Source organism: Rhinatrema bivittatum, chromosome 3 (genome assembly GCF_901001135.1).
Source record: "Rhinatrema bivittatum chromosome 3, aRhiBiv1.1, whole genome shotgun sequence".
NCBI classification, from domain to species: Eukaryota; Metazoa; Chordata; class Amphibia; order Gymnophiona; family Rhinatrematidae; genus Rhinatrema; species Rhinatrema bivittatum.
The window spans coordinates 132969683-132982459 of record NC_042617.1 but is presented as its reverse complement, the minus strand read 5'-3'; the positions used below and the strand labels follow the sequence as shown (position 1 = coordinate 132982459).

At 47.9% G+C, this 12777-nt stretch overlaps 1 protein-coding gene across 3 annotated transcripts in view; it reads right to left on the bottom strand.

Moving 5' to 3' along the window:
• The window catches only part of FANCL (FA complementation group L), a 300676-nt gene that overhangs the window by 103736 nt on the left and 184163 nt on the right, over positions 1–12777 (bottom strand). For all 3 annotated transcript variants that reach the window (XM_029593734.1, XM_029593737.1, XM_029593735.1), the window contains one exon: positions 9442–9592. In XM_029593734.1, coding sequence (XP_029449594.1) covers positions 9442–9592 — 151 coding nt within the window. The remainder of the gene's footprint in view (positions 1–9441; positions 9593–12777) is intronic.

Below are 12777 nucleotides of genomic sequence, written 5' to 3'. Positions count from 1 at the left end.
CGCATGTGGATTGGTGCCATGAGTGTCGCACCATGCTTCAAATATTCTCCAGATCCCTACGTAGGTGAGGGAAGTGGAAAACTTGCGTGCTCGGAGGAGTGTATCTATCACGGGCTCTGAGTAACCTCTTTCCTTCAGTCTAGCCCTCTCAATGGCCAGACCGTAAGAGAGAATTGAGCTGGATCCTCGTGGAGGATGGGACCTTGCCGTAGAAGGTCCCGGAGACGAGGCAGGGGAAGGGGCTCCCCTGCCAGTAGCCTTCTCATGTCCGCGTACCAGGGTCTTCTTGGCCAGTCTGGTGCCACTAGAAGAACTAGGCCCCGGTGTTTCTGAATCTTGTGGATGATGGCGCCCAGCAGAGGCCACGGAGGAAAGGCGTATAGCAGAGTCCCTGGAGGCCATGGCTGAACCAGGGCATCGATTCCATGTGAGAACGGGTCGCGCTTGCGCCTGAAGTATCTGGGTACTTGAGCATTGGACTTGTCCTCCAGTAAATCCATGTTCGGAATCCCCCAGTGATTTACAATCATCTGGAAGGCTGTGGGTGACAGCTGCCACTTCCCCGGATTTAGACTTTCTCTACTGAGGAAGTCTGCCGTGGTGTTGTCCTTCCCGGCAATGTGGACGGCGGAGATGTCCTGAAGATTCGCCTCTGCCCAAGTCATCAGTGGGGCGATCACCAGAGATACTTGTCGGCTTCTGGTTCCGCCCTGACGGTTGATGTATGCCACCGTGGTGGCGTTGTCGGACATCACTCTGACTGCTCTGTTCTTCAGTCTGTGAGCAAATCGAAGGCATGCCAATCGGACTGCCCGAGCCTCTAGACGGTTGATGTTCCACGCTGACTCTTCTCTGTTCCACCGCCCTTGTGCGGTAAGTCCTTCGCAGTGTGCACCCCAGCCGCTCAGGCTGGCATCTGTGGTGAGCAGAGTCCATGTGGGGGAGGACATCTTCGAACCCCTGCTCATGTGGTTGGACTGTAACCACCACCGTAACTGGGTCCTTACTCTGGCAGGCAGAGGTAGGTGCGTGGAATAGTTCCGTAGATGGGGGCTCCAGCGAGAGAGAAGGGAGTGTTGTAGAGGTCTCATATGGGCCCTTGCCCAAGGTACCACTTCCAGGGTGGATGCCATAAGACCGAGAACCTGCAGATAATCCCAAGCTATGGGCCGACTGGTTCCCATCAAGTACTGGCTACGCGTCTGGAGTGTTAACCTTCACTTGGTAGTGAGACTGACTGTGTCTGCTTGGGTGTCGAACTGTACTCCCAGGTATTCCAGTGACTGGGAAGGCTGAAGGCAACTCTTGCTGAGGTTGATCACCCAGCCCAAGCTTTCCAGAAGGGCGATAACTCTGTCGGTTGTCCGATGGCTCTCCTCTCGTGATTTCGCCCTGATCAGCCAATCGTCTAGGTAGGGATGGACCAGAATTCCTTCCCGCCTGAGGGCCGCCGCTACCACTACGACCACCTTGGTGAAGGTCCGTGGTGATGTGGCCAACCCGAAGGGCAGAGCCCTGAATTGGAAGTGGCGACCCAGAACCTTGAAGCGTAGGTAGCGTTGATGATCCGGATGGATCGGGATATGCAGGTAGGCTTCCGACAAGTCTAATGCCGTGAGGAATTCTCCTGGCTGTACTGCGGTCTTGACGGAGCGCAGAGTTTCCATGCGAAACCTCGGGACCCGTAAGTATTGATTGACTGACTTGAGGTCCAGTACGGGCCGAAAGGTGCCCCCTTTCTTGGGTACCATGAAATAAATGGAATAGTGTCCAGAATTCACTTCCCAGGCAGGTACTGGGATGATAGCGTTCAAGGACAGGAGCCTCGCCAGGGTAGCTTCCAATGCTGCCTTCTTGTGTATGGGACCTGAAGATTCCACAAACTTGTCCGGAGGGAGATGATGAAAGTCCAGATAATATCCCTCTCGGATAATGGCGAGGACCCACTGGTCCGACGTGATCTCGACCCATCTGGGGTAGAAGAGGGTTAACCTGCCACCCTATGCCCCCAAATACCGTCACTGCCTTATTTAACTCATTTGTTAAAATTAACATGTACATTTGTATATTATTCCTGTATATAATTCATGTATTGCCCCCTGTTAATGTTAATATTGTAAAGCTGGTTGCTAAGTTATGTTATATTGTGAACCGAGGTGATGTTTTTTTCAAACGTGCCTCGGTATATAAGAAACCTCAAATAAAAAATAAATAAAATAATGGCTCCGTCCCCCAGATGAATCAGCGGATTCCCATTGTGAGGCGCGGCCGGGACCTGAGCCCGGGCCTGCTCCCCTCTTGCGCTGCTTGGTCCGAAAGGACTGATTCCTGGCCTGAGGACGCGGCGCCTGGTAGCGACTCCTGTAAGGAATGAAGCGCTGTGAACTCCTGCCCCTGGAGGGCCTTGGAAAGGCACGCTGGCTCCTTCTGAACCGATCTTCCGGCAGTCTAGGCACTGGAGAGGCGCCCCATGTACTGGCCAGTTTATCGAGGTCGCTGCCAAATAGGAAAGAGCCCTTAAAGGGCAATCTGGTGAGGCGTGTCTTTGAAGGCGCATCAGCTGACCATTTCCGAATCCACAGCTGCCTCCTGGCGGCTACGGAGGATGAGATCCCCTTGGCTGTTGTCCGGACTAGGTCTGATGCAGCATCCATGAGGAATGAGAGAGCTGACTCCATGTCTGCTGCTGGAGCGTTGTTCCTGACCTGTGACAAACAGGAATGCGTCACCACTGTCCAGCAGGTTGCGATCCGCAAAGATAGAGCTGCCACCTCAAAAGTCTGTTTCAGAATGGCGTCAAGTCGCCGGTCATGAGGCTCCTTGAGGGCCGCCCCCCCCTCAACTGGAATGGTAGTGCGCTTGACCACAGCGCTAATCAAGGCGTCCACCTGAGGGCACGCCAGCAGCTCCTGGATAGCCGGTGCCAGGGGGTACATGCCTGTCAGGAATGGAAAATGGCGGGCTGTAGGACGAAGACCTTCCAGCAGGGGGTTCTGCGCAGAGGGTACCGTAGCGCTGGGACCTGTAATATCCAACTCTGCCAGACACTGAGACACCAGGTCGGAGAGATCCTCCTTAGGGAAGAACCGCCTCATGGTTCTATATGGCTCAATCCCTGGGGGAAGTTCCCCCTCGTCCGGGAGTTCGGACTCATCCGGTGAAACCTCCTGGTCTGACTGATCTGGACTGTCCAGCGGCGGGAGGTCCCGCTCACGATAAGGGCGTGAGGGTCCAGGAACAGGATCCGCAGGAGCCGCCACTGCAGCGGCAGCAGCCGCCGCAGTCGCAGCCACCGCAGGAACCGCCGAAACAGCAGGAACAACAGGAACAGCAGGCCTGGACGGGAAGCCGTTTGCATCTGTACAAAGGCATGAATCCCCTTAAAGAGATCCACCCAGGAAATTGAAGCAGCCTCCACTCGCCGGGGTACAAGATCCCCCGGGATTCCCGATTGGTCGAGATTGACCGCTAAATCCGGGGTTGCCCCTGGGGAACTGACAGCAAATCGTGGCTGAGACTGGTCCTGGCCCGATGGTCCCACGGCCTCCTCACCTTGGGCACATAGGGAGTCTGGCTCTTCACTGTGCGTGGCTCTAAGCTGGCATGCAGAGCAGAGGCCGAGGGCTTTAATGCCGGAGGCAGGCGGCGCCCCCGCTGAAGACGCTGAGGCGTTCTGTTCCATTGTGCGGCAGCAATATGCGCTTAATAAAACAGGCGCACAATAATAATATGCGGCAGCAATATGCGCTTCATACAACAGGCGCTTAATAATAATATGCGGCAGCAATATGCGCTTCATACAACAGGTGCTTAATAACATGCGGCAGCAATATGCGCTTAATACAACAGGCGCTTAATAATAATATGCGGCAGCTATATACGCTTAAGACAACAAGCGCTCAGCCATATGCGGCTAACAATATACGCTCAATGATATGCAATATGCTCTCAGCAATATGCGGTCATGAATACACGCTCAATTGTATGCAATATGCTCTCAGCAATAAGCGGTTAGCAATACACGCTCAATGGTATTCAATATGCTCTCAGCAATAAGCGGTTAGCAATACACACTCAATGGTATTCAATATGCTCTCAGCAATAAGCAGTTAGCAATACACGCTCAATGGTATTCAATATACGCACAATGAGGAATATAATATGCGCTTAGTCATAGACCTGCGTCTATTACGGGCGCTCAATACCTGAACAAGGCCACAAAATGGCGCCCTCCACGGCGTGCCACACCGCCGATCCTCGGTTCTTCGGAGACCAGAAGTAAAAGACGTACGCCTTACCTGATCCTCGGCGCTTCCCGGCTGGAACCCGGGCGGTCTCCGGCTGCGGGGGGAGAGGGCAAGTACCTTCACCGCCGCATTTGAGGATATGCACCCGCTGCCTTGTCCACGCCGGGACTGAGGCGCCTCGTATGCCTCACCCGAACCTCGCCCGGGGGCTGCGTCCCTGCCGCGATTCGGCCACCGGACCGAGGACTTAAACCTCCGGGGGATCACGGAAATCACCCCGGGAAACTCTACTGGGGGAGGGACCTTAGGGTTATCACCGCAGGAGTGCGGGGCTCGATGGTGCTGTAGAAGTTTTAGCGAAAAGAAAGTAGAAAAATAGAAAGTAGATTTGGAAAACACGCTCAGCGAGCGTGCAGGCTCTCGAAACTGCTTTGGAGACGGAAATTACTAAGTTGCTACGCTTCCTGTGGGGGTATATATACACCCGTGCTGACGTCAGATCCATCTCCAACTGCTAGCACAAGCATACTATACCCATTCGTTCTGAGTCCATCTGGCTACACGCCAGGAAACAGTAATTTACCAATGTTCTATTGAGAAAACACAACTAATAATATTGATGCCTACATGCCAGTAAAATACTTCACCTCGGTCACACACATAGAATCAACCTTCATCAAGTACAGAAAGACCACAAATTATAAATATGGAAACAGAAATTGGAATGGAAACCCAAAAAAGCCACTCTACATTCTGTGCAAAACAGAAATATAGCACCTAACAGACTTCCATGATCTGCAATAATGTACACAAACTAATGTGCACAAAGTTACACCTACATTATAGAACTCAAAACAGTAACAACCCTACCTATGAAAATTCAGCACTGCAAAAGTTACACCAGGCCCTAATCACCAATACACCTCCTATTAGAAAAAGAGAACAAGCCAAGCTGCTATAGATCCCTACCAAGAAACTACAAGTTCAAAGAACACCCCTTAGCTGGGTCACACACGCAGAACACAGACGACCCTCACCAAATACAGAATAAAATGACCATAAAGCTAATGTTTTTGAGTTGTTGCACTGCATACAGAGTTTGGCTTCTTGCTGTTTTCAGTTCAGTTTTTGTCTCCACATTTCTATTTATACATTCCTCGAGAAATATAAAATAATTCTAAAACTAGAATATAATAAATGTTTCAAAACAACTGATAAATGGAACAACATCCAATCATTAACATTTTTCAAAATTATTAAAAATTCTCCAAACACCAATAAAATATTTCTAACAGCAGACACATCACATAATACCCAATAATTAAAATGGCAGTCAAGCAGGAAAGATAAACTTAAAAAGTCACCTTTACTTACCCTCTCCAGTAATTCTGCTACTCCTTTCCCTTGTAGGCCAATAGCACATACCAGAAGCAGCAAGGGCTGCTGAAGCTCAGTCCTCTAGCTATTCTTCCTTAGGGCCCATGACTAGTCTACCTCACACACCAGTCACCTCTCTGACCAATGTCTCTTTCTCACACACACACACACACACACACACACACACACACACACACACTAGTCACCTCCCTGACCAATGTCTCTCACACACACACACGTCATCTCCCTGACCAATGTCTCTCTTTCACACACATCACCTCCCGGACCAATGTCTCTCTCACTCACACACATGACCCAGTCACCTCCCGGACCAATGTCTCTCACTCACACGACCCAGTCACCTCCCTGACCAATGTCTCTCTCACTCACACACACGACCCAGTCACCTCCCTGACCAATGTCTCTCACTCACTCACATACTCACACACACAACCAATGCCTCTCTCACTCACACATACAACCCAGTCACCTCCCTGACCAATCTCTTTCTCACTCACACACAGTCACGTCCCTGACCAATCTCTTTCTCTCTCACACACACAAACCAGTCACCTCCCTGACCAATCTCTCTTTCTCTCACTCACACACTAGTCACCTCCCTGACCAGTCTCTCTTTCTCTCTCTCACACACACACACCAGTCACCTCCCTGACCAATCTCTTTCTCTCTCACACACACAAACCAGTCACCTCCCTGACCAATCTCTCTTTCTCTCTCTCACACACACTAGTCACCTCCCTGACCAGTCTCTCTTTCTCTCTCAAACACACACCAGTCACCCTCCCTGAACAATCTCTCTCTCTCACATCAGTCACCTCCCTGACCAATCTCTCTCACACACCAGTGACTTTCCTGAGCAGTTTCTTGCTTTCACACATTTTCTCTCTTACTTACACGCACATTCTCTCATACATTTACACACATGCTGGCTCACACTCTCTCTCACTCACTCACCCCCACCCCACATGGCAGCTACAGCACAAGGTAACCAGTATGCTATTAAAAGCAGGGTCCTGTCAGGCTGGAAACTGCAGCATGAGTGATCTCCCCCACCCCGCAGCGGCAAGAAGGCAGCAGTCAGCTGTTTGCTTGTGCTGCTATCATGGCACAGAGCAGTCAGCCTAGAATGTAATTCTGTGCTTTTTCTTCTCCCCCACCCCAGCCTTTTATTATTATTTTTTGGTTTGATTATTATTTTTATATTTTCTTGGTGGTGTTGTGCTGGCGAAAGAAGGGGAGGTCAGAGCCAGGGCAATGGCACCGTACTCCTGCAGCTCTTGGCAAAGTGGCCAGCCAGCACTGATCTTCAGCTCTGGGTCAGGGCAGCTAATGGATGGATTTCCCCAACAACTGCGCAGCAGGAAATCCTGGCGGCCACATTCTCAGCTGACTGCTCAGTGCTGCGATGATCAGCACTGGCAAACTTCTGAGTGTAGTGGGACCGGGGAGAGCCTTGGGATGTGATTTCTGCAGCAGCAGCAAGCATGCATGGCCTTTTCTTCTTCCCATGTGCTCTGTAAACATCACTTCCTCTTCCGGGCCACAAGTGTGGGAAGAAGTAAAGATCATGTTCCTGTTACTGGCTTCTACAAACACTGCTGCCATTCCCCTCGACGCTTGAACATGCTGATAGCCCAGGCAGGAACGGCAGCAGTGTTCATCTCGCTGAGGAGAAAGGGGGGGAGGGGAGAAGAGCAACATCTGCCGGTGCTTCGCGACACACTAGTGTGCCATGACACACCGGTTAAGAACCGCTAAACTAGAGTAAACTAAGCTGGCTAAAAGGGCTCTGATCTGAGAGGTTTCTATCCTCTTGAAGTTCACTGAAACCTGCAGCCTAGGCAGCACAAACTTGCTCTTCAGGAAGACACCACACATACATACGCTCAGGCTAGGTGCCATGACAAAAATGGAGGCAGCATGAGCAATGATTGATGAAAGCACTGTTCCAGCCAAAGAGACGAGCGAGCGATCCCTTATAATATGCAATTGATTTTCTTTAATTGCAATGTATCAGATACTGAATGCTAATAGTATGTAATGCCTTACATAATCTGACAGCCTCTGTTTAAGACCATATCTGATGCTGTGCTAATAATCATCACTGTAAAATTTCTCATTTCTACTCATAAAATTTATGTTAAAAAAATCCCTCATATTTACTGTTCCCACCAGCACTTCATTTTATAAGCCACCAAAAATGTGCCACAGACTACAAATCTGATACCACAGAATTGTGGTATGATTTCCAAGAGGGAGAAGGCATCGCACACCAGGTGTCTGCCTCCAGGCAATAGGGAGCAAAACTTGCTCACTTTGTGATTGTGTAAGGAGGTGAAGAGATCCACATCTGATGTACCCTACCGATGAAAGAGCTTGGCCGCTACTTCCGGGTTGAGGGACCACTCATATGGCTGGAAAGAACTACTCAGCCGGTCCGCCAGCATGTTTAGATTTCCAGGCAGGAATGTCACTTGTAGCGACATCCCCTAAGATAGATCCCAGGCCCACACCTGCACCACCTCTTGACAGGTCTCAGAGGAGGCACGGTGCCCGGCACCAATATAGGTGGGAAATGCCTGGGACTCCCGGGGGTATCGAAGGATAGGGCCTCCAATGGTCGGTGTCATTTCGGTGGCAGTATGGCAGCTGCCGGTACCGTTCCAGAATCGGAGCTGTGCATAGACGGCGAACGGCGGCAATGCTTGCAGGATCTCCCACGGTGCTCGGCCCAGTCTTTCCCCGTTGCCGAGAAGGCGGAGGACCCCGATGTCCGGAAGAGCGGTGAAAGCACCATGCTTCTTCTCACCGTCCCTGCGATCCTTTGAAGACCCGGCGAGAGGAACAGTGAGAGGGAGCATATTGAGGGGCTCCCTGCGACTTCTCGGCATCATGGGCTCCAAAATCAGGAGCGGAAGGAACCGACTTGGAAGAACCCTAAGCTTCTCCACCTTATCGAGGCACGCCTGACGGCTCTTGGGGGTCATCCGGTCACACAGACACCCTCAGACGTTGTACGAGGCCCTCAGGCAGAGGAAGCAAACCTCATGCAGATCTGTAATGGACATAGTCCATGGGCATTGGGGCACCACCGAAAACCAGTTGACGCCATGAAAAAACACCTGGCATGTGGTCAATGAGGCGAGAAGTCTGGAACTGACCGCAAAAGCAGCAAAAAACCTATCATACCGAGAAGGCACCGATCACAACGGGGGACTCGACGAAGAGAAACAGGAAAAAGACACGATACTTGTCAAGAAAAAACAAGAAAATGGAAGAGCTCCACGAACTGTGAGGCAACTACACTGTGGAAAAGAAGAGACTGAAGGGGGACCTCGCATGGACGCGTGGATAGTGGCATGCTGGGCATTCTCAGTGTGCTGGTCAAAGCTTCTAGAAACTTTGACAAAAGTTTTCCATGCCGGGCTCCATCAAATGATGACACCCACATCAGAGGACTACCATCCTACTTGTCCTAGGAGAACAAACATTTCTCATGCCTCCCTCCATTAATTTGTAAGACGTCTGCTGATAGGATATGTCATAGTGAACTTAAAGAAATTTAAAGAATTTTCAGTACTTCATTCTGAATATCACCTGTGTCCCTTTTTGAATTTTAAAGTCAAAGTTGTAGGGAGGTACAGATGCTATAAACAAAATGTTTGAAGGGATAAAAAGCAACTAAAAAATAAATGCACTTCTTTTGCATTATAATAGAAATTAGATTTTCATTTTTAATGTATGACACTTTAAAATATTTTTGGTGAAAGAAAACAAACATGTAAACTTTTACCACCTACTGCAATTCTTCTCGTTGTGGCATTCCGTGTGGGTTTTTCTGGTTCAAGTACCCAAGTCTTCTCATCAATTTCATCCATAACATCCCAGAACTCCTTCATGGACTCTAATGCTGCCAAAAACTGCTTCCGAATATTTATTAGAGAGCTCTGCAAAAGAATATAATATTGAAAAACTAATATCGTATTTTACCAATAGCAAACAATGAATGATTATTGTTTACGAGGAACATCATTTGAATGTTTTAAATTTAACTCTCAATCAGCCATTTCGATTAATAGACCACACAATTACAGAGACCAAGTTGGTTCCAGGTTACATTTATTTTTATAATGCATACTAAAGACAAAACAACTAACAGCTTTAAAAGCACTCAGTCTCAGAATGTTTATTTTGCATTAATTCCAAAATGCTTCTCAGAATACAAGTTTAGTACAGCTGGACATTTTGATGTAGTTACAAATGTAAGATGTGTTGAAAGTTTTAAAGCAAAAACTGAGGTATTATGTGGTTCATAATGCTGACACAAAATAGCCACAGGCCGCATAATTTTTACATAAGAACATAAAAGGCTTGCCATATTGGGTCAGACCAAGGGACCATCTCAAGCCCAGTATCCTGTTTCCAACAATGGCCAAGCCAGGTCACAAGTACCTGGCAGGATCCCAAGGGGTAGATCGATTCCAAGATACATATCCCATGAATAAGCAGTGGATTTCTGCAACTCTACCTTAATAATGGTTAACGGACCTTTCCTCCAGGAACTTGTCCAAACCTTTTTTAAATGCAGCTACATTAATAGGTTTCACCACATCCTCTAGCAACAAATTCCAGAGCTTAAATATGCATTGAGTAAAAAAAAAATATTTTCTCTTAGTTTTAAATGTATTACCTAGTAACTTCATTGTGTGTCCCCTGTTCTTCTTACTTTTCGAAAGAGTAAACGATTAACGTTTACTCATTCCATTCCACTCATTTTATAGACACCTATCACATCTCCCCTCAGCTGTCTCTTCTCCAAGCTGAACAATACTAACCTCTTTAGCCTTTCTTCATAAGAGAATTGCTCCATCCCCTTTATCATCTTGGTCACCCTTTTCTGTACCTTTTCTAATTCTGCTATATCTTTTTTGAGATATGGTTATCAGAACTGCACACAATACTCAAGATGAGGTCTCACCTAGGAGCAATAAGAGGCATTATGATATTCTGTTTTAATCTCCGCTCCTAATAATCCCTAGCATTCTATGTGCTTTTTTGGCTGCTGCTGCAGCACACTTAGCAGATGATTTCAGCACATTTTCAATGATACCTAGATCCTTTTCCTGAGTGGTGTCTCCTAGTGTGGAAACTTGCATTATGTAGCTATAATTTGGGTTACTCTTCCCTAAGTACATCACTTTGCACTTGTCTACATTACATTTCATTTGCATGCCATCTCCCAGTTTTGCAATGTTCTCTTGCGATTTCTCGCAATCCTCTTGTGATCTAACAACTTTGAATAATTTTGTTCATCTGCAAATTTGATCACCTCACTACTTGTTTGAATTTCCAGGTCGTTTATAAATATATTAAAAAGCAGGGGTCCCAGAACAGATCCCTAGGGCACACCACTGTTTACCTTGTTCCCACTGGGAAAATTTACTGTTTAGTCCTACTCTCTTCTTTATTTTAACCAGGTGACTATCCACAATAGGACACTACCCACTGACCCATGACTTTTTAAATTTCCTAAGATGACTCATGAGGGACATTGTCAAATGCTTTCTGGAAATCCAGATACACTTATCAACTGGCTCTCCTTTATCCGCGATTATTTATGCCTTTAAAAAAATGTAGCAAATTTGTAAGGCAAGACTTCCCTTGGCTAAATCCATGTTGACTTTGTCCCAATAAACTACACTTATCTATATGTTCACAGCAATTTTGTTCTGATAGTTTCTACCATTTTGCCAGGCACATATGTCAGACTCACTAGACTATACTTATTGCTGTTGCCTGTTTTTTTCATTCGGATCCATTTTCCATTTTTTGAAAGATATTATAGCCTCTCTCCCCTCCCCTTTTAACTATGCCGGTAGTCGTTTATCCTTCTTTTCCACCATTTCTAATGCGTAGAATGCATCTGTTCTGGGCTTCCAAGATAGTATTTTTTTTAAACATCCATGCCTGAGCTAAACTTTTAAACATTGCAGTTGCTCCTTTCTGTTTTTTTCTTAACCATTTTCATTTTTAGTCAACTTTTTGAAAGTAAAATGTCGCTGTAGATTTCATTTTTTGCGCTCCCTACAAGTATTAAGTAAATTTAATAATGTTGTGATCACTATTGCCAAGTGGCTCCAACACTTACCTCTCACTAAGGACTAGGTCTAAAATAGTTTACCCCTCTTGTTAGTTCTCATACCAGTTGCTCCATGAAGTAAAGGCACTTTACTTTTCTAGAATGTGTTGTTGTAACATTCACCCAATCGATACTGGGGTAATTGAAATCACTCATTATTACTGTGCTGCTGGTTTTGTTAGCTTACCTAATTTCTTCTAGCATTTCATAACATTGGCAGCTTGCACTCCCGCGTCCCTCCCCTCCCTTCTCCCTATCAGATAACCAGCAATAATCACACATTTACCGTTGTTGGTGAAAACAGGCCGCAGCATTTATTAAATAATTAACATAAACCAAACAATTATGATACCCGAGTATTAGTACGTGCGTCAAATATAACTAAACCAGGCTTCGTACCGGCGTCCGCCATTTTAGCCAGTCCGCCACACGATCTGTCCGGCCCCTCGCCATGTCCAAGCCGAGGGGCCACCCCCCGGGCAGCCCACGCCCACCTCTACGCACTTCTCCTTCCTCTAGGACCCCGGTTTGTCCACCGTGTCCTCCAGGCCCCTCCGGGCCCCCTGACTCGGGTACCCCCGCCACCAGGCCGGGATAGTGGTACACTTGTCCCGGACCCCCCAACACCTCTACTGCGGCCCCAACTTGTTTAGCTCACGCTCTAACGCTTCCTGTATTGCGTTATTAAATATGTCGTACCCCACGTCTGATAAGTGAATCAGGTCCTGTCTGTACAGGCCCAAGCATGGCTCGTCGGCCCACTCATGCCGTATGGTAATAATATCCGTCGTCTGGGCCCATACCTCGATCTGCCTGTTCACTTTCTTCCGCCCTCTGGCCCACAATCTGTCACCCTGCCATATTAGCCTGGGTATGATTTCGGACCATATTATGATCGTGTCCATTGTTAAGCTCTGGATCTCCGCGAGATCCCTTTTAATGCTGCCTATGAGCTGCTTAGCTGTCTGTCCCCCCAGGTCGTTGCCCCCTAGA